Source organism: Sander vitreus, chromosome 6, assembly GCF_031162955.1.
Source record: "Sander vitreus isolate 19-12246 chromosome 6, sanVit1, whole genome shotgun sequence".
NCBI classification, from domain to species: Eukaryota; Metazoa; Chordata; class Actinopteri; order Perciformes; family Percidae; genus Sander; species Sander vitreus.
In genome coordinates, this window is record NC_135860.1 from 13,114,763 (window position 1) to 13,140,474 (window position 25,712).

A 25,712-nucleotide genomic window follows, 5' to 3' on the forward strand; every position below is an offset into this window, starting at 1 on the left:
ATAGATAGATAGATAGATACAGTATATATAGATGTATAGATAGATAGATAGATAGATAGAAGGGGCAGTAGAAAGTGGCAAGGGGACACACAGGGAGACAAAAAGGCTAATGATAAGCACTAAAGAACAGGTCTACAGAATTGCTTGCTCTTTGTCCATTATCCAAGGTGACACCTCAAGGTCAGAGGTCAGTACACAAAAAGCAGCACTGTGTCCAAAGTAACAAAGAGGAAAGAGCCTGAGACACACAGAGAGAGAGAGAGTCCAAAACAATGAAGTAGCACTGAGAAGTAAAATGGCACAGACAACCTAATCTCAACATTGTAACCCAGAATAAATGAGGAGAGGAGGAGAAGGGGAGACCATGAGCCACAGTGAGATGGCTGGATAGGTTGAACAAGCATGGGAGAGAGTAAGAGAAAGGTAATGACAGAGTTGGGAAGAATGTTTTACAAAGAGAGAGAGGGAGCGGCATTCTTTCTCTGTCCACGAACGCATCAGGGGAAATGAGACAGACAGAGACACAGAGAGAGAGTTAGAGGGAGCTGGAACAAGGGAAGCAGAGATGGAGGACGAGAGGCTGAGATTGTGTCATACATACAGCAGGAACACTCCTCAGATTGAAGAGGATGAGAGGAGAGAAAAAGAGGCAAAAATGGAAAGAGAGAGAGACAAGGGGAAGGGACAGAGACAGAGGCATTGGGAGAAGATCATAATCATTTAATTATGCTGGAGGGGTGGTTGGAATCTCCATCAAGGTGGTAAACTCTGGGGGGATCCAAGATTCCCATCTGTTAACCTACCAGGAACCAGGCAAGACTGCATTACCCACTGCTCTGCCTTTTCATTTATGATCTTGCTGGCCTAACGAATCCGGGCTGCCCTGCTAAACCTGTAATTGGCTGCGGGGGTTGCTGGTGTAACCATAGTGATGGACCACCAGAAGATGCAGCATGTGATTCATGATGAAATTAAAGAGCTATATTTTCCAACAGGACTCATAATGAGAGATTTATGTTACAGAAATAGCAATGGCAGAATGAGCAGCAATAACCCAGGTTGCATTTTGCGGCATATTACAGTCTCTGAACTATTTCTAAGTCAACCTGCTAAAGCAGGGTGTAAAAGCTGACAAGCCACGCATCCACCCGCAACACTACACTGCTCTGTGAAAACCCGAGCTCTAGCTTTTCATTTTTGCCATCATTAGCTGTGCTTGTGTAGCTTAGATGAAGCCAACTCAGTCATCTGTGTGATCTGGCTAATGTGTCTCCTGTAAAACATCATTAGCCAATCAGCCGTGGCCTCCAGCTACATCAACAGATGGACACAGTGCTACTGCAGCCCACTGGTAGACTCAGGTAACAACTCCCTGTCTTAGATCCATTCGAACACATACATTCCATAACACAAGGTCTGTTTTCTTTTAAAAGATTATTTTTGGGACTTTTTCCACCTTAATTTTGATAGGACAGCTAGGTGAGAGAGAGGGGGAAGACATGCAAGAAATTGTCATAGGTCAGATTTGAACCCTGGACCTCAGCGTTGAGGCATAAACCTTTCAGTGTATGTGTGCCTGCGCTACCACTGAGCCAACCCAGCCACTGAAGGTCTCTTTTTAACTACGGAACATAGCCTCATTGAAGAGGATTTATCGGTGTCATTGACCTTTAGTAGCAGCTGTGTGTCCAAACAGGAGCTTGATGTGAAAACAGCAAGTGTCTTAGTGAAGGATAGAGATAAACAGGTAGTCTCATGTCTGTCCTCCACTTCACAAGCCACAGTCGAATCCTTCCTCTAAGCTCTAAGTCTCATCTCCTGGCTTTCCTGCCATTTGACTTTTAGTGATTCATCTTGCGCTTCTTCGTCTCCCTCTTTTACAATCTGACTCTTTCTCACCGCGCCGGTTTCTTCCCTCCCTTAGGCCTTTGTGATGGCAGTTGTCTCTATCTCTCAGTCGTAGCCAGCTCAGGCCTGCCAAATCTGACAGGTGTGTCAAATTCACACTCCACCTCTGTTGATTCTGGCAGGTCAGGTCAGGTAGAGCTGGCACACTGCAAACACAGAGCTGGCATGCACAACAAAGACATTATTTAATAGAGAAAACTTTATTTGTGTGTGTGTGTGTGTGTGTGTGTGTGTGTGTGTGTGTGTGTGTGTGTGTGTGTGTGTAAATGTGCAAGTGCCTGCGTGCATGCTTGCATTCTGCCAGATGTGGCATGATGCCAGACATGTCCAGAGACGCTGAGCTCCACAGTTGTTGAGCAGTAAACCATGACCCGTACAATCCTGTGCTTTTATCACAACATGACAAACCTCTCGGCATTCATTGCAAGATTTCTTGGGGGGGAAAAAACGCCCTGCCAGCCAAGAGCTGAATACCCAGCTCCTCACATCTTTTTTAATATCTACTTACTGAATAATATATTCTTGGAATCAAAATCCTGATACTATGCAAAAAATAGAAGTGGATCTGATAAGAGGGGAAACTGAAATCTTGCTACTCAGCAGTTTTGCCTTTATCAGGATACAAGTTGCAGTGAGATCAATGGACCTTCTCTTAAAGCCGTGGTATGAATCACCAGAGGCAGCAACAAGGAGAACAATACACTCACAGGGTTGACAAAGGACTTCTCTAGTGCCCCTCTAATGCAGTTGTAAAATCATATGACTCAACATGGCATGGTACAATAATGATGTAACACTGTGACATGGTTTAGCCCGGCTGAAGGTGTGATGCAGAGTCCTTGAGCTGCAGGGCGATTGTTGAGATGCAGCCTTTGAGGGCACTCTGAATGTGAGCCCCCCACTCCCTCCCTCCACATCCACACAAACTAATCCTCTTCCTTAGTAATCCACTCCAATAATGCCTGCCTACAACTAGAACCCACAGCATTCAACACCCCCCTGTAACTTGATCTGTCCAGCATACACAGCTGATGTTAGAGCTTCTGCTACACAGAACAGAGGCAAGGACAAGGTAATGTACCAGCAATTTTAAAAAACAACAACAGACATAGCATGTCAAGACTGTCTGGGCTCTCGGTTTTTCTTGCACACACACGCATCCTTTCCCAGGTCCAACTTTTTAGCTCCAGACGCCGGTCTTATTTAAAAGATCTTGGCACCAAATTGGCATTATCAGTGTGTAAGCGGCTAAAGTGTCTGCATGCCAGAAACAGCTAAAGGGCTTTGTCCGCCACGCCATAAGCAAAGCTGATTTAAAACACGAGGAAAAGCCAAACAAGCAGCATCCAATTGAGACTCTAAATGCATGTGTTGGACTGTGTAAAATGACAATCAAGCATTAGTGTAGTGACAACTATTGCTAAGAACAGATTCTCTCTGTCAAACACAAGGAACCGTTCTCCCATGGATTAATCCTCGACACAAGTGTGTGCAGCAGACAAACAGCACACTAATAATGCTCCCATAGCTATCAATTATCCAATTATCTGATCTGCTTTTTAAATGTCTTTTTACTTCAGTGCACTCGTCTCATGTTCAGGGTATTTTCAGGTGTTTCTCTTTGGTTATTTTTTCCTCACACTTCCTCACTCTCTGTGTCAGTATCAGCTAATCTGTAATGAGTGTAAATCTGTCACCGCACAAGTTGTGATAATCTTTTTTTACAACATTGACTCGCACAAGTACATTTTTACAAAAATGATTTCACCAGCCCGAGCAGGAAGAAGGGAAAGAGAGTGAAAGTCAGATAGATTGAGAGGAGTAAAAATGGGGGAGGGTCATGTGCACTTGCAACAATGCAATGCTTGAAACCAACAACAAAAATTTACCACACACTCTTTTATTTCCCCTCCTCTCTTGTAGCTAATAAAGAGACCTACGAACCTCTTAACCATTATCATCAGCCCTCTCCTACACACCATTATTCCCTCACAATCGAAACACCTTACAGCCATCGGCCTCACCACACCTTGTACTCCTCCCATCCACTTCTCAATATCCTCTCATTCATCTACTCCGTGTCCTCCATCAACCCCCTACCCTCATGCTACTCTGTCGCTCGTTTCTCTACCCTGTCATTTTACCCATAACCTTCCTTTTGCCCCTCCATTGTCCTAATTATTTTCCTGTCTACACTCCCCTCCCCATAGTGCTCACCATCTCCCACCAGCTGCAGTAGGGCCAGGTCAAGAGGACGTTTCCAGCGTGAGTTTTTGTGCAGGGCGATACCGTAGCCTGTGGTGGCAAAAACCTTCCCCGAGCCTATGGTCATCACCTTGGAAAAAGGACAATGTGCAGATATTTAAAAACAAAACTGAGCAAGAGGAAAACATATATTTTGAATCTAGTATGTTAGCAAAAGTGCCTGTGTGGATTAGTTCTCACCTTACAACCTTCGTCCTTCCTGGCCATATAGTTCAATACTGCAGCATCATAAATAAAAGCATCCAGTTTCCTGTAAAGGGATCAAGGGAGAATTCATTCATCATTTAATGGGAGAGAGGGAGCAGAGGGATGGACTGGCTGAGGCAGGGAGGAGGTATAAAGGTGGATATCTGTGATGTACCTGGGAAGAGAGTTAGGGTGCAAAAATATATGTCAGACAGGCGCACAGAATGATAAAGAGTGCATGAAAAGTTAAATCATAACAAGAAAAAAGGGAGGATGGGTGGAATAGTAAAGCAGGCTTGGCAGAAAGAGTGAAAACACAAGGAGAATCAAATAAGGCAGAGATCAGGGAAAAATGTGTGAGTAAGAGGGAGCGGGAAGGTGGTGGAGGAGGAAGATGGGGATTTATACGGTGCAAAGAGCGCAGTGACAGGGAGAGAGAGGGAGAGGGGTGGGGGGGGGGGGGGGGGGAATGGGATTTACACACTTGAGGGGGAAAGACATGGGATAGAGCCAGAGAGTGATGAGGATTATAAAGTTGAAATACTGACACACTGGGAGAGGAAAGAATGGACCGAAAAAGAGAAGGAGAAAAGAGAGAAATGGTAAGATAAGAGAGCAGATGAGGCATAAGAGGAAGGGAAAGATAAGCACTTAGGGAAAGAAAAAAAAGACAGCAGGAGAAAAGCAAGAGTTTCTCATTTTTGTGCATGTTAACACTGAGTTATAATTGTGGTGTCAAGGCAATGGGGAGGGAGAAACGATGACAGAGGCTTAGGATAAAGTAAACTGGGATTATCCAACACATGACGGGTGATAGAGATTCTACTAGAAACTAAAGGGAAATGCTGCTTGCACTGTGTGAGTGGGTGGAGATAGCGGTGAAGGGTAAAGGTGAGAGAATATGTGCTGGAAAGCAGGATGTGTGACAAAAGATGTGAAATGTTAGGCAGAGTTGAAAAGAATACCACTGTGTACGACAGCCTGCTAGTGAGAGAGTTAAAACATTTTTTTTTAAATCACAGCAAAGAATTGCAGCAGGGATGACTCCACCAAAAACTCATAATAAAAACCATACATGTTAGATGATTTCCCATTAAATGGGCTTATAGAAATACAGTAAATACTGTAGGGTTTGTAGAATGGACCTTGTGGTGAGATTGTACGGTCAACTGCTATTTCCAATTAACCTTTAAGCAAACATACTGTAGACAAGAAATCTTTTAAGTACTAAGAAAAATGGCAATTTGAACATCTACTCGATGAAGACTGTGTAATACAATCGCTCCAAAACAGCTTCTGATTAGACTTTGTGGTGAGATTTTATTGCACGATCAGTAGTAGTCAGTATCAGTTCAAGACAGCGAAAATTCTTCTTTTGACCATTTAGTGGCACTACATTTACTTGCAACTATATGTATGGCAGTACATCAGGATTTTCTAGGAGACATATCACAGTTCAGCAGCTTGTGTCATTTTTAAATTATCTTTATTGAAATAGTGAAGTCTAATCATGACCATGAAGTCTTTATATATATGTATTTACCTTGTACAGCAACCTAAGGAGTCCACTATTTTTTAAGATTTCGCATTTGCTATGGTTGTTGAAAGGTAATACATTGAGATTCATTTTTTATAAGCAGATTTTTGTTTTGGTTACATTTATTAGAAGAAAAAAAAACCATTTTCGTTAAGACAGAGTGTCTTGCATCCTTTATAGTAGGGCAATTCTGTTGTGTAGATTGGGTCTTTTGAAATGTTTGGATCAGTACTTAATCATCTGTGATGTGAGCATCTTGGTTGTTGTTGGTTGTCTTGTAAGCATATGTTGAACGTGAACAATCGTGACAACTTCCTTAATCTAATATGGAATAATTTACAAAGCATGCTTGAATGGAAACTCAGCTAGTAGAAAATAAAAAATCGAGATGTGGAGAAAGACAAAGATCTTGCAGGATACATGTAAATGTGAGGGAATGAACAAGCTCATGTTATAGCAGACAGACCCAGTCTTGAGGTTAGAAATGGCGTCCTCCACTCCTCTCTGGTTGTATTTGCCCATGTACTGGTGCATGTCTGGGTAGTTGGAGCGGATGTTTTTTTCTGTGCTCCCGTTGGGCACCGTGCCAAACTTCAGAGGTGGGTACTGCTCCTCGGGATGCTGAAACTAGCCGAGCAAAGGGAGGCAAGGGAGGAAGACGGAAGGGGCATGAGACACACCAGGCTGTGCACCAATCTGTCTGACCTATTTCTGTCCACTTTCCAGACTAACTTACAGCACTCCATGCACAGTCAAATCTTTGAAAAGAGAGCAGTCTGTGGACTTAAAGTAGCATTTAGAACTGCCTTTTACGTATTCAAGAACTGTGGTAATGGAGTTATGTTAAATGAGATTTTATTCATTCCTAAATTCCTGTGCTTTAATCAATTTAACATTCAAATGCACAGGATTTGGCTCACTCTAAGACTTTAATTCTCCTTCTGCTTTCCCTACTTAATCAGTATTCAAGAAATGAGGTACCTTCTTGTCCGAGAGGCCTGACACTGTGTCAATGTACTCCTCCTGGATCATAAAGGCAGCCAGGTTAGCAGTGTAAGAGGCCAGAAAGATGACAGCAAAGAAGGCCCAGATCAGCACCATGATCTTGCTGGTGGTTCCTCTGGGGTTCTCCACTGGCACGGAGTTGTTGAAGACAATAGCCCACAAAAGCCATACAGACTTTCCTATAGTGAAAGTAGAGCCTCCAGCCTCTGGCCAAAATGTTGAAGAGGGAAAAATAAGAGCGTAATGAGTGGTTGCAACGTTAACTTTTTTCCTAGACAGCAATCCAGCCAGTACACAGCACAATAGTGTATTCAGTAGCGTCTAACTGCAGATGAAGCAGCCGATTCAAATTATTCTTCCCTGAATGATCTGTAAAATGGGTTTACTGTATATGAAAATACCTAGCAGGCTTTTTTGACACTAAAGCTCATAAGGCAGTGACTATACGTTTCGAGGATGGCAGCTTTCAATTCAGCTGCAACGTAATCTTTCAAATGATTACACCACATGGTGCAAATCACCATTCAAAGGGCTCAAACACTCCTTCCTTTATACGACAGGAGTAAAGAAGGAAGGAGAGAGATCAGAGTGAATAAGAGGGATATATGAGAGGATGACAAAGAGGTAAATTATGTAGAGCACAGCAATCATGCAGTAAAAGAGGCGAGTCGGGTTGGCTATTGGACTGAGGCATCAGGCATACTGAATATCACAGGGGTACAAACTATGCCGTTGAATAATGAATAGCTGCTTCAATATCGAGAATACTTGGACGCAGTTCAACATACTGTAGGTAGAATTTCGTCTTCGCCACACTCACAGTTAAAGGGATAGTTTGGATCTTTTGAAGTGGTGTTGTATGAGGTACTTATACCTACCTATAAGGTCAGTGTATTACCTACAATAGATGGCAGTCGGCATGCCCCCAGTTCTGAGAAACACAGTTAGTCTGTTTGTGTTATTGTGTGACTTTGGTGTTTTAAAAGGATTAGGAACTAACAAAACTAACTAACTAACTAACCGATTGAGACAGTGGTAGAACAGCAACTCCCGTGTTCTGCAAGGTAAAATGACAATTGTCAAAGGAGTCTAGTGGCTTTGAAAGAAGCAAAACAACAGCTTCAGTTCCCCGTCCTAAAGGGCTGTTTACAGCAAGGTAAATCGGTGAAAATATTATAAATATCGCGTACACTTAAACTGATTGAAATAGATTTTTTTAGGTGGTCCTTTTTTAGGTGGTTCTTTTTTAATTGGCTAAAACACGTTTTGCTGTGTGTCTCTGTCCACAGCACTACACTGCTTAGCTTCCGTGTCGGTACACCTGCCTTCTTCTCCAAACTGGGGCCATGCTGACGGCCAGCTACTGTAGGTAATACACTGACCTCATACAATCCCACTTCAAAAGATCTGAACTATCCCTTTAAGGATTCAGGGCAGTACATTTAAAATGTCAAATTGGTTTATTCTGAATGTAACAACTGACCAATCAGACAGACAGAAAACAAATTCAATAGAAACAAAACGTTTATCATCATGCTAAAAAAAATCATTTTGACTTTGAAATCTTCACATTCCAGGAGTGTGTTCAATATTTGTCTATTTGATACATGGGTTAACAGTGATGGACTGCATGCAGACCTATCTATCAGACAGGCAGCTTAGATCCATCACTCACTTTTGCCATTTTGGAGACTGCGGTTGTAGCCCACAGGGCTGAAGAACTCAAAGATGAAAACGGTCACAGCCACTACGGTCAGGCACATGACAAACATCATCACCCACACCGCTGGACTGTAGGGCTCTGTGAAGGGAAACAAAAGAATATTTTAATTAAAACATAACGTAAGGGCATGCTAAACAGTTTTGTAATGCATTATTTAATCATCATTATTATTATCCATAGAGAGGACAAGAAAGTTTCATAAACCTGGCACATTCTGTACTATAAATATACAAAGATAAGTCTTGTATGCAGTGAAAATGGAAACCATTGGAGAAATCATATTCTCCAGAAGTCCATAAACATTTTTTCTCTTTTAACAATCATCTCAACGCAGTCTATAGGCCAATAACTGTTCTCCCGCTGGAGCCTTGAGTCTGCTGACAGAGTGAAACTACAAGTTGGGAAGACACAAGCAGCTAAGAAAAAGTAACGGCTAATCTAGATGTAAGGACTAGCAGCCAAAGACTGAGGCTCTTTATGCAAACTCAACACTTTACGATTGGATTGGATTCTGTACATCAGCCTCACATAAACAGAGCCTCTTACCTAAGAAAGCGGATGGTGATACGGTTCCGTTGCTACGGGAGACCATGACACTGATCCCCGTCTCCACAAAAGGGACGGAGAAATCCACGACCTCTGACCTCTCCTCATTGATAGTCAGCGAGCCAATGGCCATGTCGGCTCGCTTGTATACCACCTAAAGGGGACATCAGTGGTGAGAGAGAAATCTAATTATGTGTAATTCTTGTGGCAGTTACAGACAGACATAGTGAATATTTTACAATTCACAAAGGTTTATTTCCAGGTGAGATAGTGACATTTCTGCACCCTGACCCCTTGTACATCCGCAAATATGCCTGCATGAGAAAGGCCAAGGATTCAATCTACTACAAATACTGAACACGTGTCTCTTGTGCATCTCTTTAGCATACAAAATGAGCTAGGGCCCTGCTCCTCCCTGCCGCCATCTAGAAAAACCTGAAAACCGCTGTGTCTGCTGATTGTACAAGTGAAATGTTAATCTACATTAGACATGGCACATCCGCTCTTCAGAGCAAATCAGCGGAAAAATGAAGCGAAGCGGTAAGCAAAGCACCCTCCCCTCAACTTTGCCAAGTCTCTGGATTACCTGATCAAAGAATGGCAGGCTTTGGAACATCTGATCAAAAGGCAGACATTAGTTTTAGAAAACAAAAATTTGCTTGGCCTGTTGCATGTGAAAATAGATTGGACAGACTGCTCTGGCCCCGGCTCAAGTTATAAATGATAGAGCAGGAGAGCGCAGTGAAACTGTTTTGGTACCCGTGATCGCTGGTGTTTGGCAAGTTCCCTCTGGGACAAAGATAGAAACAGTGGGCCGCTTCAATAAAACAGCAGCCTCCGTATCGATCTCAGTATGTGTGTGTGAGCATGTGTACACGCTTGTTTGTTTGTGTGAGCCTGTTTTTTTTTCTGATAGCATTTCTATGTCTTTCTTGATGGGGTATCATGAACCTCAGTGAGTATTCCCAAGAAAATATCAAGGACTAATCGCAACTAGCCAGGGGGTGTCTGACAATGTGTGTGTCTTTGTGCTTCTATGTGTTTTTGTGTACAGGAACGTGTCTCTGCAGATAAACATACTGAAAGGAAGTGTTTTTAATTTTTGAAGGAGACTTTCTTTTACATTTTTGGACTGAGACCAGTTTTCCTTCCGTGCCTGTGTGTGTGTGTGTGTGTGTGTGTGTGTGTGTGTGTGTGTGTGTGTGTGTGTGTGTGTGTGTGTGTGTGTGTAATAAATGACAGCTGTCTGATTGCTGGCAATGGTTAAGTGGCCATAACTCTCACAGAGATTGATGTGACACATAGCGTTAACATAACTGGTCACCCAAAACGCAGAAGCATAGGCGGAATGCTACTATGCGGCTTATTGACTAAAAAATGCAACACATTTCCGAAGGCACAATTATAAACTCACACACACACAACTTTCACACATACGCAAGTGGCATGGGCCGACATTGAGAACGCATTGCTCACAAAGGCAGACAGGCAGAACCACAGGCACCCCCACACACACTTAAACAAAGACTTGCCTCTCCAATCATGCCGTTCCAAACCCCATCAATTTTCTTCCCATGTTTCCCATTGGTCACTAAATAAAGGTCATAGGTGAAGCCGACAATCTTGGCCAATCTCTTGAGGATGTCGATGCAGAAGCCCTTGCAGCACTGCTTCATGGGAGCTACGCCCTCATGGATGGCACTGTGAAAGAGTCACAGCCAAGACAAAATAAGTAAAAATCGAAATAAAAGTGTCAAACAAAAAGCCTTAAAAAACTGAATCCTGATTAGTGGGTAATAGTGTGAAAGGAAAGGAAAAGGAGCACAACAGAAGGAAATGGTCACAGAGGAGGAATATTGTAGCCCAGCACTTGGTGACAGGTTTGATCGACCAGTGTAGGATAGGTGCTGTCATCCCCTCAGAAGCTGATGAACCATAAAGCTCTACTGTGGTCACATCTGATTCCAGACCCCTGAGTCATTCCACTGATCCTCTGGAGAGCAGTCTGTTATTGATTATGGTCAGGGAGTGAAGAGACCACAGTTTGATAGGTGATTGATAGCACCTCAATTGGATGGCATCATGAGAGCTTAGGAACTCCATTCATAACACAAAGTAAAGTAGAGAGGCTACTATTCTATTTTTTCATTTGATTTCCTTTTATTCTCATTATCATATATTTGGGGGAAAAGACATTAACATATGAAATGAATCAATAACATCAAATCCTACATAAACACATCAGTGTCTTAAATCCAAAGGATTCAAACCTGGCATTAAGGGGTCGTCTGCAGGGCACTGAGTCTCGGATGCAGGTCCCGGATGCGGCATCTGCCAGCTCCACAATGACAAATGGCCTTTCCTCCAGCGTGACAACACGCAGGTGCTGGGCATCATCAGGTGGTTTAAGGAATGGCCCATAGCGGGACCAGGCTGGGTACCGAAGCCTCAGCACGCCATTCTCCCACCAGCCTACCTGGGGGAACAGACAAGAGAAACATTAGAGATAGGTGGAGCACACAAACACATATCTCTACCACAATCAGTATTTATTTTCTTTTAATAGATCAGGCAATCAAAACAACCCTATTGAACACAAAGCAGGTTGTTTAGTTGATTATGTTAGTCTACTCTGCCTGACTCATTGATACTTTATCTGACTAAGGCTTGTGCAAGTTAGAATCTACTCGCTATGGCTCTGAAATCCCAGTACTGTGCTGTGTACGGATGAAGCCATGGCACTGTCTGTGGTGCTGAAGTCCGGCCATTCTGTCAGTTTCGTCTTGGATCTATAATATTCTGTAAACTATATAGCTTGTCGTTCATGGTGCGGTTTGCTAGTCGCAGGTGTCTACCCTGTTAATAATTAACAATTCTACTAATTGTAGGGCTACAAGTTTTCTTAAACAAATGTGTTTTGCATACATACAAGGCACAGATACAGGTGGAGTTGGTTATTATGCCAGACCAGAACAGAAACATAATTATGTTTATATGTAGGCTTGAAGTAGAGTGTTTTATATTATGATTTAATAAAATTAGGACAAAAACAAAAACACGTTTGAACACTGTATCACATATTATTAAGTGAAATTTAGTAAAGCTACAGAATAAAGCTATAAAATAAGGGCAATGGTTTACTGTGAAGGAGCCACTCTAAATTAAATTTTAAAGTGTTCATATTTTCGTTTTCACGTTCATAATTGTATTTAGAGGTTGTACCAGAATAGGTTTATGTGGTTTAATTTTCAACAAACACCATATTTTGTTGTACTGTACATTGCTGCAGCTCCTCTTTTCACCCTGTGTGTTGAGCTCTCTGTTTTAGCTACAGAGTGAGGCATCTCACTTCTGTAACATCTTTGTTGGGAGTCACACATGTGCAGTAAGTACTGCTAGCTTGTCAGTTGCAGAGTATGAGGGAGTGCCACGTTAGCAGCTAGGCGAGCATTATAACGTGTGTTACAAAGTGACGCATGTTCGTCATGGAAGTAAAGGCTGGACTACAATAGAGCTGTTTGGAGCAGTTTGTGAACAGTGTTTTCTCTGGAAGATGGTAAGTCCCTTTGGGGTGGACTTAAGGCTTTTTCACTTTGTAAACCTATAATGTGCACAAAAAGATATATAACACAATAAAGGAAAGGGGAAAAGCCAAAAAGCACAATATGAGCACTTTAAATCATTGTTCTTTAGATAGAATAAATAATTTTATGATGACAACAATACCATAACCTTATACATTCACTTAGCCACACACAGAGCAGGTAAACACCACAACATTAACCTAATTATACAGTCTCATACATGTACAAATGCATTGTAATAAACATTGCATTAGGCTTCAATATATACTTGCTTGCAAGATACAGATGGGAAAATACATTGCACAACACTGTATCACAAACTATTGCCATGAAATGACAGAGATGAATGAACATTTCCCTGTCAGTCTCAATACAAACTGAATATAATAAGCTTCATAAAGGCTGTATTTACAGCAGGACTATGGTACCGGTTTGAATTATATTGTACAGGTATTATACAAGTTATTGTGCCCACTCACTCTTTTTTTTTTAGAACACCAGGCCCTAAATATTCATTGTTTTGTGGGTTGGGAGCAATTACCTGAAATGTTTGTGCATGTGCAAAGGCTACACTGATTGATGGGGTTACAGTGTTTATCCCGATTTGTTTGTACTAGTCATTTAGTTTGGTGTCAAATCAAACATTGCCATATAATTACACATAATGGCTTTGGGTAGGATGAAAGCAAGTAACTCACAGATGCTTGCACAAACAGTGGGCTTTATTGAGGGCGCTATGGTGACAGAAGGGTTGTGGCAAGCAGACATATAGTAGCCTGGAACCTGAACTTAAGTTGTATTCTGACTTGGTTTGATTGGAGCATTTTTACACATTAAAAATGTGCAGAGAGCAGACTCATGCCTACAGATGTCAATTCAGTATGATTCTTAAAACCTGTTCAGGGATGATGTTGTGAGACCACATTGTTCTGTGTCCACTGTTGACCTGGAAATGTCTGTCAAGCATCCCTTTGACTGTTCATATTGTTGTCTTCTCTTTGCATTGTTTATATGCTCTCTAGATGTGTTGGATGCTGGTACCTGGCATATTCAGACTATTGAAAGCAGCACAAGGCAGAACCACACCCAAGAAGATTCTGTGCTTTTTTTGAGAACCTTCTTCTTGCAGAATCACTTGACACATCTTGTCGTGATCACCTGATAAAAGTCTCATCATGATGATGAAGTGTAACTGAGGCAACATACACAAAAGAAAGTGCACATACATACTGTACATTCATGCACACACATACAGAAATACATGAAGATATACAGTCAACACACTCACACATATATAAAAATAAATTCACAAAAGAATGAGAGTGCTTATGCAGGCCAGTAGAGTAATGTAAAGTTTGGCAGCTGCAATCAGCCAAAGTCTGTGTAATGCAAGCGCTGGCAGGGAGAAGAGGAGGAGGTGGCAACAATGACAGTATTTCGACTGCACTTCAACCACAGCTCTGCAACAGACATTCAATCAAAACACACTCAAGGAACACAGACAGAAAACAGATAGAGCGTACAGAGCAACACACTACTCTCTATCAAACAAATACCCTGAAAAATGCACACACATACATCAGAAAAATACCACTTCAGACTCTTCAAATTGCTAGAATATTTCAGAGGCATACAAAGTATTTTGGTTTGAAGCAAAAGTTTGAGGGTTGGGAACCACTTTAAAAGAAAATGTATCCTTCAGCAGCTGTGAGTGGCATTAATAAATGTTCATTAAGTTACAGTAATATCCCTGAACGTCTCGCTCGGTGTCCTGTATCTGTAGCTGAAACAAGACATGCTAATGCTGGACAACCTTCAGTACTAGTCTGCAGTGTTCTTAGCTGGGTGCTCCCGGGCTCTAGGTAATGGTGCAGTCATTGTAAAGAGAACATTAAATATTCAAGGAGAGCCAACAGCGTGGATGTGCATAATAGGCAGATACAGGCGTCTTATCCTCATTGTGTTCGTGTGTGTACAATAGGGTTTATGCAAGAAGGGTGTAAGCATGTGTGTGTAAGCATACAGTATGTGCCCTCATTTGTGGACACATGGATGTCTGTGTGTAAGTTCTAAGCGTGTGTGTGTGTGTGTGTGTCTGTGTGTGTGCATGTGGGCGGGTTTTTTACCCTGGGTCGAAGGACCAGCGCAGGAGCTTCTAATTGAAAGGGATTTGAGGGATATGGTAGGAGTCAGCATGTTACGACACGCTGAGACTGGACTCTGGTGGGCTGTTAAAACCAGCAGGAGGCTGAGAACCACCAATGTGTGTATTTATGCCTGTGTGTAAGCTTGTGTGGGTGCATCAGTATTTGTATTAGAGCAGCATTTGTGATTATGTGCAGAGTGTATGTTCTGAGAATACTGTGTGTCTTTATGCATATACAGTGTGGTGTTGAGGTGCTTGCTTGTCTGTGGTTGAGAAAATGAGCATCGCTCTCTCTTCCGACACAGACATGGGTAAAATCCCAGCGCATTAAAGGGAAAATATCTCCAACAGGTGACAAGGCTTCGTATTAAGGATTTCCAAAAAAAACCCACAGCTTTATAGAATATGCATGACACGCCAGGGCTACTGGTGCTTTTGACGTGCATACAGTTATGTAGACAAGACACTCAAACACACAAAACAATGGTGAGGCTACAACCAGATGATAATGACACGCAGAAATCTTCAGCACTATTGAAAATCAGCATTTCATTTGTATTTATCTGAAAACACAGGCAGCAAACAAGAACAAAACAGCAACTATTGATCAGAGCATCAGAGCATTGCTTTGAGCAAAATGACTATGAATGAAATGTATGAGTAGATGTGTATGACTGGAGGACTGATTAAACTGATTAAAGGATAGGTTACATTTTTTTAAGTCTGTCTAAATACTCTCTCATACCCATGTGTACATTCAAAGACTAAAGAATTATTCCTTTCTATAATGGCAATGAAGTGTCTCTTCTTAGTGCAACTCCAATAATGTAAGAGATGGGGGACAGAATCCACAGTCCTCTTTCTATCTAGAAATACTCCAACAGTCTAAGTGAGTCAAATAAAGAGGTTACCTCTTCGTTTTGTACAAAATGCCCTTTTTGTGTTACAGTTCCTCAGCTGCATCTCACTGTCCAGAGAATCACAAAGAGGGAATTTCAACCTAAAGAGACTGATAATTTAGAGGTCAACCTCTTGATTTGGATAACTCTGATTGCTAAAGCCTCATATTAGCTTCACCTTGACTTTAAAAAGCATTTTTGCACAAAACTAGGAATGAGGATTTCGTCCTCCATCACCTGAATCACACTAGGATGCTATACATATAACCAGTAAGGAGAGGAGGGAACCAATATGTCTTTAAAGTTACATATGGACATGCACATATTGTATTAAGACAGACTTGAAAACATGTTAACCTATCCTTTAATCTTGTAAGGTTTTTTTTAATTAACTGATCCATTACAGTTTCCAGAGGCCATGGTGATGAAAACCCCAAAATATTCAAATTACAACAATATAAAATCCAAAAGCATTTTGATTATTAGATTTTAGTGTGTGTGTGTGTGTGTGTGTGTGTGTGTGTGTGTGTGTGTGTGTGTGTGTGTGTGTGTGTGCGTGCACGCATGCATTTGAGGCATTGTGTGAGAGTGCTTTAACCAGGAAACAGCAGTGTTACAGAGAGACAGCAGAAAGAAACTGAATGGCCACAGTAGGAGCACACAAAGCACGGTCAAATGGTCAGCAGCCAACTTCTGTCCTCTGCCTCGGGCACCGATAGCCATAGTGAACTTTACATGAACATTCACCAATGCGACATGACTATTCTCACTGTTAGGTTTATATTATTGTTTCAGATGCCAATGCAGCACGGATCTGCTCCTCTAGCTCACACAGAGAGATTATGACTCAAGAACCAATCAGCTCAAAACCTGCTCCGGGTTCAACTGCATGCGCTTTTGTCCTTGTAGTTGTTCACAGAGGACAAAATTACAGTTTCTCATGAATCCCAAGAATTAAACAGCTTATGTAGACAACAAAATACCGTAATATTCAATCAAGTGTATCGTGTGATTCAACAGAACGCTTGCCCTTTTCTCTTCTGAAGTGAGACCCAGACCATATGATTAGACATAAAGAACTGATGTCATGTCCTTACATCTTCCCATCCACGTCCAGGTGTCCAGGAAATTACATCCAGGAAGGGGTTGGACAAGTAACCGTCGGTATTGAAGGAATAGTCTCGACGACCAAGTGTGATGTTGCCAAAATACCTGCATGGTGATGGATGGAGACAAAAGGAGAAGTAAGCAAACGACAGAAAACACATAATATTAGTAAATTAACTAATTATGTTTTTGGAGGAGAAAGTACAAATCATAAGGCTGCTTATGGTGCAACTGTAAGCCTACCCTATTCTCTTCCCACTTGAAACTAAATCACAGCACCTTTATAGTGAGGGCTTGTCTGTTGATCAAATCTACAGACAAATGATCAGACACACAGTATTGTCAGGATCTTTGAAGTCAAACAACTGCTGCTCTCTGCATCGGCTGTGTGCTCTATAGTTTGTCTGATAATCACACAGGACAGACGTTCTTATTATCTCCTCATGTCATCTTGCTGGCTTCAAAACAAAAAACCTGAAAGCTCATTTTTGCATGACAGGAAGCCTCATATGGAAGAGCAGCTTGTAGTTACAGACATTGAACAGCAGGCAGCACTGCAAAAAAAAAAAGGAAAACATCTTCCTCTTCTGTTGTTGGATATAGTTTATAAACAAAGAAGAAAGAGGCCATTAATCATTTCTCTTTAATTGCTGCACTGTTTGTGCTGTGCTTCATTTACAAAAAGGAGTGTAAATAAAGTTAATAATTATTTGTTTTGCTCATCACACTGACCAAACCTAGAGTAGTATCTCTATACAATATCATGTGAGCAAGAATGATTGGCATTAAAAACAAACAAAGATGAAAACCAGCACCACTTGGGCTACCTGTTAGAGTGTGCTGCTGCCTGTTTGCACAGCCTATGAGGAATATATTAAAGCTGGCTCATTAATATACATGAGACATGGTCGGCTTGCTACAGATGCTGGGGTAATTTTGCCAACTCACAACTACACGCACCAACAACATCTATTTTGCATGGATGATAGCCAGCTCCAAATTCAGATATCCCCTCTGTGCCTGCTCTCTGACACTGAATCTACCAACTCCACCCATATACCTTCCAGCTCATTCTGGCGCCGAAACCAACTCATTTCATAGAATGCACCTGATCCTGTCTCTATTTCCTTTTCTCTCTTTTTCATATATTTTGTCTGGAGCCTGCCAACTGCCTTGTGTTCCCCTCCATCCTTACATTTCTCCTCCTTCCCTCCTCACATTCTCTCTTTAGAATTTTTCTCTTTCCTCTTATCTCCCCCTCACCTCATCCTGCCCCGCAGTCTCTGGGTCTGATTGGCGTCCGTCATGCAGTTGGTGACAAAGTTTGGCACACCCGTGGTTCCGTAATCCTTGCGCATTGCAACTGCCCCATGAGTCAGCACAGTCACACCCAGAGCAATCCTCCGGCTAGGTTCGTCCCTCCAGCCCTGGGGCCGCACAGCAAACAGAGCCCGGGGCAGGCTCTCCGAGCTTAAACCTGAAAGAGCTGGCCCCACAGCAAACCACATGTGGGAGGCTCCGGCCTGACCGGCGGCCCAGGCAGCTCTGAAGACCAGCTCAGCCTCCTCCTGGGAGCAGTACAGCAAACGCACCTGGAGGACAGTAGGAAGGCAGGGAGGGAACAGGGACGAGGGGAGACACACACACATACACGCTAGTGAGATAAGGAGGGGACAGGGGAGACGTGGAGAGAGACAGAGGGTGGAAGAAGTAAGGGGAGAAAGATAGAGCTGGAGCAGAGGTGCAACTGAACGGGGGGGGGGCATGTGATGCGTGCTAACCAGGAGGTACAGGAGGCATCAGAGGTCAGTGCTTAATGAGCTTGAGCCTGATGAAACAAGTTACAGTTATGAATTGTTTTACTTAAGAACAGAAGTAAAACAAGAAAGGGCAAATTAAAAAAATTAAACAACTGTAAGTGGTAGAGCAGAGAGATAGAGAGGTAGAGGAAATCAAGGGAGTGTGTGTGTGTGTGTGTGTGTGTGTGTGTGTGTGTGTGTGTGTGTGGGGGGGGTTAAAGACAAAACAAACCTGAGGGAAAACAAAGGGGAAGAGGTTAAACACTGACATATGTTATTAAAAGCAGGGTGGAGAAAAGACCTGGCGACAACAGGAGATGGTTGGGGGGGGTAAAATGAGCAGATGGAGGGAAGTAATCAGAATCGGGAAAACAGAAAAGTCACTCCATGGAGAACGGAAAGGAGGAGGTGGGATGGTGAAGAACAGCCAAATATGACATAGTTTAGTGAAATCGGGGCCTGGAGAGATAAGAGATATTTGCAAAAGACAGGGAAGGGGGGGGGGGGTGATTGAGTGTGGCTGTGGAGAAGGAGAAAAGAAAACATTAAAGAGAGTGAAAGGCAATATAAAAAGACAGAGCAGTGACAGTGGATGAGCTCTCTGCTGAAAGTGCTGAGGTAAGGAGGGAGGGGGGGACCAAAAGAGAGTTTTAAGGGGTTAGAGGGGAAATGGTGAAAGAAGGAAGGCATCGACAAGAGGAAGATGGAGCTGAGTGGAAGACGGAAATGGGGGGAGGGGGTTAAATGCTGACAAATACCTGAGATAAAAAAAAAGAGTGAGAGCATTTAAAATAGAAGAAGTACATAAAAAAATGGCATTGTGAAGAAAAGAGACAAAGTGGAATCGAAGGACAAAAGAAAAGAGGAAGACAACTATTTGGAGGGGGGGGGGGGGGTCAGGGAAACAGACTGAAAGCACATTTTGAGAATTGCACCTTCATTGAATTTTGAACTGTAATGGCTTGGCAAAACAATCCTGCCTGTATGCCAATAAACCTCCAGTGAATTAGGCAGGGAATGAGAGTGACAGAGGGGGAAGAGGAAGGAGGGAAGGAGGTAGAAAGAGGGCAACAGACAGAGAGGGAGACTGAATTAAGGAGGGAAGGAGATAATCAGCGTTATAAGCAGACACACACAATATCTGAAGACGGGAAATGGAGAAAGAGAGGCACATACAACAGTGAGAGAGAGCAGAAGAAATACTGACAAGGCAGAAGCTGGAAGAGGAATGGAATAAAAGATAGACAGTGAGAGATTTGAGCAGAAATTGACCCAGAGACCTGCATCAGGCCATCTACAATGTAGAGGACATTACCATATATGTGGCAGAGAGAGAGAGAGAGAGAGAGAGAGAGAGAGAGATGCAAACATACACAGCATCACTAAGCAATCACACGCATTTATTAGCCCTGCAGTAGTAAAAAGCTAAAAGAAGGAGGTTTGTTGTGAAAAGTAAGAGGGTTAAAAAAGCAAGCACTGCGTATAGGCAACCCGCTGCAGGCAGTATGTTATATTAACAGTGACACTAGCAGAGTGGAGTCTAAGGAACCCGGTACAAACACACACACTTACAGTCACAAACACACACAGTCACACGCACACACACGCAGAGCTGCAGTGGCCATGCTGGGACATTAGCGATGACATTGAGACCCAGACTAAACCGAGACAACAGAGACCAGAGTCTGTGGCCGGGAAGACATGCAGCAAGAGAGATGGACTGAAGGAATGAAAGATAGCCATACCGTGATGGAGGTGAACAGGAAGGCAGCAGAGGAGAGTGAGCTTGTCTCCAGGCAAAAAAACGCGGGAGGGGAGGCAGAGGGGGGAGTGGAGTAAGCGTAAGAACACGGAGATGAGTGAAAAACTGAACAGGAGAATCACAGGGTCAAAGAGGAGTTTTAAGGGAGGATGAAAGGGTAAAAAAAGATAAAGGAAATGTGCAGAAAAAGAGGAGCAGGGGAAGTGAGCATGGAAGTTTGAAAGAAGGAAAGGAAGGGAAGAACGAGCAAGGCAGTGGTGTAGGAGAGGGAGCAGGCATAGAGTATGAAGGAATGACACTAGAGGTACAAGCCAAAACCACGAGTCATTCTGGTCATTAAGGAATCAACGTCAATTTGAAATGTAGGGTGAGTTTTTGTTTCACCATTGAAATATCAAAGAAAAGATTGATGCTGTTAACAACTTTATATAAATATACATAGAGAGAAGGTAACTAAAATGAAGTTAAATAACGATAGAGAGTGGTAATATAGTAATTAAGAAGAAGGAAGATAAGATGATGATAAGGTGATGTTCAGGTAAAAAGTCTCAGAGGTGAGAGTTTCCAAAGATACTAAATTTAGGGGGAAATGTGTATAAAATAATGCACAAGACATCTCAAATATTTCCATTAAATGGAAGGGTGCAGCCATGAATATTTCACTCTGTGTAAACATCATTTACAGTATAAATGAAGAGCTGGAACAAGCTTATACAGAATATATACTGTATGTGATGACTGACAAGGGAAAAACGGTATGTTAAGTGGCTAACTTCTTTACCACCTTTCACATAACTCTTCGTACAATGCCACACAAGAACCAGCAAGCAAATCAGACTGACTTATGGTTTTTGTTGTAACGTTGAACTCTTTATGCTTGGCAGATGGGAGGGGAAGAGAAGAACAGAGGGATAGGGGAGAGAGGGGAGAGAGAGATGTGGAGGGACAGAGGGAGAGACGAAGAAGGAAGGAAAAAGCTGGGAAGCCACCTGTCAGAAAGGGGGCCCCCAATGATTCTCGCAGCACTTCCTCCCCTTTCCTCCCCCCTTTCCCCCCTCCCTCCCCCCTGTCTCACCTGCGCCTCGTTCTCCTTTAGCAGCCTGCGCGCGCGTGCCCCCCCAGGGTCGTCGGTCACGTTCAGGATCACCACACTCTTCTTCTCCCAGCCGATGAACGAGCCGTCGGTCAGGCCCTCCACCACCGACAGAAAATCCTGATAGCCATGGTGACGCGTGGACACCACGGAAAAGGATGTCCAATCGTACTCCTCCAGCACCTCAAAGATGACCTCCAGTTGGAGGGCAGTAGAGGAGCTGAACTGGAGAAAGATGGAACCTGATTCCTGATTTGGGAAAGAAAGCAGCAGATTTGGTTTAAAATATCACTATAAAATCCATCCTCTGTTGTACTGTGTCTAAAATGCAGCTAGGATACAATGAGTAAGTAACAGACAGCATTTTCACTACAAAGAACTACAACTCTCTGGACTCCTCCATCTTTATGCACAACATCAAGGCATCACGGGGCTTGAAGTTCTTTTGGAGCAGCAGCACTCATGCAGCCGCAGGGCTAAAACAGCTAGCACGAATTCTCCTATGACGTCCAGAAGGGAGTGTTTCTAAAAAGTCTGTTCAGGGGATGGGAGGGGATGAGGACTAGGCGAGGGTACATCTTCAAAGGAAGTTCATCAAAGTGCTACAATTTAATTCCTCAAGAGTAAATGGTTAAAATGTTATTTGTAAGCACAAATGCAATGCCTTTTTTTTCTTTTTTTCCCCTTGTTTGGTGGTGAAGATCATGTGACATTAGTTTGTCTGATGCGTACACACTTGCACACAAATGCACAGTACACACACATACACACTTATTCCCTCGTACACACACCCATGTCTGCTAATTGCCTCCCTCCCAGGAACATCAGAGGCAGAGCGACAGCCCCAGTTGGTGCCATTTACAGATCAAACACCGCAGAGTTTCAGCAGATCAGCAACCCTGACCTTCAACTTCCCCTCTGTCCCACCGGCACTTGCCCAAACCTTTTCTTCACAGAGAGGATGTGCGACATTGTGACATTGTAAGTTGTTATGGCAATATAAGCAGCTCTCCCTTTATACTCCATTCATAGAGCTGTCAATCCATACTGCTTCAGTATACAGCACACACCTGATTAACATTGCTCCACTCGCATTTGGAGCTACACAATCACACGTCTGGGACATCTGCCCTCTTGTATTCCTCTGATTCTCTCCTCTCTCTCACACACACGCACACGCACACACACACACACACACACACACACACACACACACACACACACACACACACACACACACACACACACGCACAAGCTGCAAACACTTCCTCTTCACTCTCCCACCCCAATCCCAACCTCCCTCCTCCTACCTGTGGCATCCTCCCCAGCCCCGCTCCCCCTCCTACAGCCACTATGGGCAGTCCTGTTTGCGCAGAGACAAACTCCAGCATGGGGGCCAAAGGACCCCAGGCAGTGCGAGGGGGCCGCTCCTCTTCATAAACCAGACCCTGCAGGGGCCGCGCCGCCAGCAGCTCACACAGCTGGGACAGCACCGTTTTAGGACTACTGTCATTCACCTGCGAGATGATAGAAGCAATGAAGAAAGGAGGAACAAAGATAGAGAGGGATAAAGACAGGGAGACAAATAGAGTTGACCAACTAGGGCAGCGTGTCTTGACTTTGTGCTATTCATATGGAAAGTGTCTGTAGTATGCATGACATGTCTGGCTAACAATACAAACTGTGGTCAAAGAGCAGAGCCAGACAGCCGCTCATTCAGCAGGGCCCACATAACGGCAGCAGTGTGCTGCTCATTCAGCTCAAATAATGGGAGTGAGTATGAATAATGGATGGTCATTGTTATTCCCTTCCTTCAAGTAAGGCTGGATGAGCAGTAGGTAGAGGAGACAGTGTCCAACCTGTAGCCAGATGACGTTAGCAGAGCCCCATTGGGTGATCACACTCTCCCTCAGTGAGGTGTGTACCCGGCCAAAGCCAGGGTAGAACACCCTTCCCCCAGGCCCCGCCACCGCCGCCTCAGCCTGCACCGTAGCACCGGCGTGGATCACAGCGATGTTTAAGTTCATCATGGCCCCTGCATCACGCTCCCGCGGGCCGGACCGGAGCAGGAGGTTGGGGGAGGCGTCCACCAGACCTGCCCACTCTGCCAGGACCAATAGGAGAGAGAGAGTAGGTATGGCGACCATGGCAACCTGCCGAGGGGGGGAGGCAAATATATATTGCACGAAGAGAGGGTGCCTGAAAGAAAGAGAGAGAAGAAGAAGGTGGAGAAGAAGCAGGGGAAGAATAGATCAAGTTAGGTGTTTTTGTTTTCTATAAGGTCCAGTACAGAGCACAGCAAATCAACAAAAGGAAAAGAAGCAAGAAAGAAAAAAATAAGGTGTAGACAGAGAGAGTGAAAAGGAGGAAGAGAGAAAGACAGAAACTGATCAGAGATTGCATACAGGCAAGATGGAGTAATGAATTCTGAATCCAATCATGGGGTAATAAAAGTTAGCTTTGGCTGGAGAAAATGCTGGACGAGGAATACGGAATGCAGAGGGGGAAAAAACAATAGAGGGAAGTAAAAGAAAGCAAGACAGAGAGAAGATGAAATGGGTGCTATTTAGGCTGCAGGCTGAGAAGGAACAATATGAGGAAAAATAGAAACTGGCCGTTAGAGGGAAGGAGAGTGAGAGGGAGAGAGAGTTAATAGCAGACAGAGACAAAGATGGGGGCGGAGGTGGTTATTGTGCTGCATGAATGATAACAACAATTAAGATCACTGTAAACACACTCACCCTCACACAGCTGCATCCGCGCACACATGCATGCAAGCGTTTGAATATACACATGCACTCACAAGATAAATGCATAGCTACACTATGCCTGTAGAGCAGCTTAATGATAAAGATATATGAGGGTTAATGCAGTGCACACAATATATACACACAAACAACCACACGGAAAGATAATGACTACCTGGGAGATAGCAGGGTTAATATGTGAGCCGCACACACACACACAAAAAAACACTACATCATTTTCAATTTACTTCTGGTTCCAAATGTGCCCTCCTTCCCTTTCTCCATTTCCTTCTCACTTTGTCCCTTCTCCCTCTCGTGCTCTGTCTTTTCATATTCCCCATCCTCCCTATTTTCATGGCTTCAGGTACCAAACACTATTGCGTTGATTAAGAGGGGCCTGCTTACATAATATTCTCCCTAAAGTCACTCTCCCTCTCTGCACCTCTATTTCCCTTCTCCTTCTCTCTATGTTTTTCACTCTGTCTTCATCCGACTCTCCTCTCTTTGTCACAGTCTGCCGATTCTCTGACCCTGATCAGTCTTTTGGATAGAAAAAAAGCGGATGGAGAAGAAAAAGTAACTGGAGGCATGAGAGAAAGGGAGCAAAGAAGGGAGGAAGCTGTGAAATGAGTAGAATAGAAAGGTACTGTAAATACAGGGCACATGACTTAAGATGGACTGAGTGATTGATTGAAGGAAGGAGGCCGGGTGGAAGAAAACGAGAAAAGGAGAAAAGGAGGACAAAGTGTGGTGGGATGGTGAGAGGTGGCATAAAATATGTGAGGAGAGTAGCAGGAAAATAAATATTGATTACTGTGATGTGTATACGTGTTTGGCCTAAACAAATACACTGCCAAACCTCCTGTTTTGAGTGACAAACAGGGCAGTGGGTATGTGTGTGTGGTGGTGTTTTGGGGGGGGGGGCTACAGAGAAAGAAGGAGAGAGCGGTGGAATGAGATGGAATGAGATGGAATGAGAGGGCGAATGAGGGAGGTGGATAGTTTTGGGTAAGAAAAAGAGATGGAGGTGTAGAGAAATAGGGAGAGACAGACCTGTTAGTAGGAGAGAGTGAAACGAAGAATGTAATAATGATAATGATGAATAATAAAGGGGAGAGGGAAAAACAGGGCTTTGTTGTTGTTTTTTGTTTTCTTTAAGGCGAGGAAGATGTGGCAGGAAAGAATGGGAAGGAAAGAGACGAGGAGAGAGAAAATGAGAGAGCCAAAGACGAAGCTGCAGGAATACGGTACATCATATCATTTGGTGGAGCTGTATTCCACAGTGCTGAGCTCTGAGCCATTAACTGTTAGGCCTGTCACTGTATTTCACTCTCATGAGGTGTTTACGTTGCACTGCTCAACCAGCGTGCTCCATTCCATCACAGTGACCCTTGTTGGAAGTGTG

The 25,712-nt window shown here is 43.4% G+C and overlaps 1 protein-coding gene across 1 annotated transcript in view; it reads right to left on the bottom strand.

Moving 5' to 3' along the window:
- Nucleotides 1–23,707, bottom strand: part of grin2db (glutamate receptor, ionotropic, N-methyl D-aspartate 2D, b) — a 28,386-nt gene extending 4,679 nt beyond the window's left edge. The window contains exons 1-13 of the mRNA XM_078251837.1: nucleotides 23,420–23,707; nucleotides 22,871–23,077; nucleotides 21,543–21,809; nucleotides 18,170–18,498; nucleotides 16,897–17,011; nucleotides 11,441–11,646; nucleotides 10,703–10,871; nucleotides 9,171–9,324; nucleotides 8,577–8,702; nucleotides 6,878–7,107; nucleotides 6,363–6,523; nucleotides 4,354–4,423; nucleotides 4,126–4,243 (exon numbers count right to left, since the gene is read on the bottom strand). Coding sequence (XP_078107963.1) covers nucleotides 4,126–4,243; nucleotides 4,354–4,423; nucleotides 6,363–6,523; nucleotides 6,878–7,107; nucleotides 8,577–8,702; nucleotides 9,171–9,324; nucleotides 10,703–10,871; nucleotides 11,441–11,646; nucleotides 16,897–17,011; nucleotides 18,170–18,498; nucleotides 21,543–21,809; nucleotides 22,871–23,077; nucleotides 23,420–23,707 — 2,440 coding nt within the window. The remainder of the gene's footprint in view (nucleotides 1–4,125; nucleotides 4,244–4,353; nucleotides 4,424–6,362; nucleotides 6,524–6,877; nucleotides 7,108–8,576; nucleotides 8,703–9,170; nucleotides 9,325–10,702; nucleotides 10,872–11,440; nucleotides 11,647–16,896; nucleotides 17,012–18,169; nucleotides 18,499–21,542; nucleotides 21,810–22,870; nucleotides 23,078–23,419) is intronic.
- Between the last annotated feature and the right edge of the window lie 2,005 nt (nucleotides 23,708–25,712).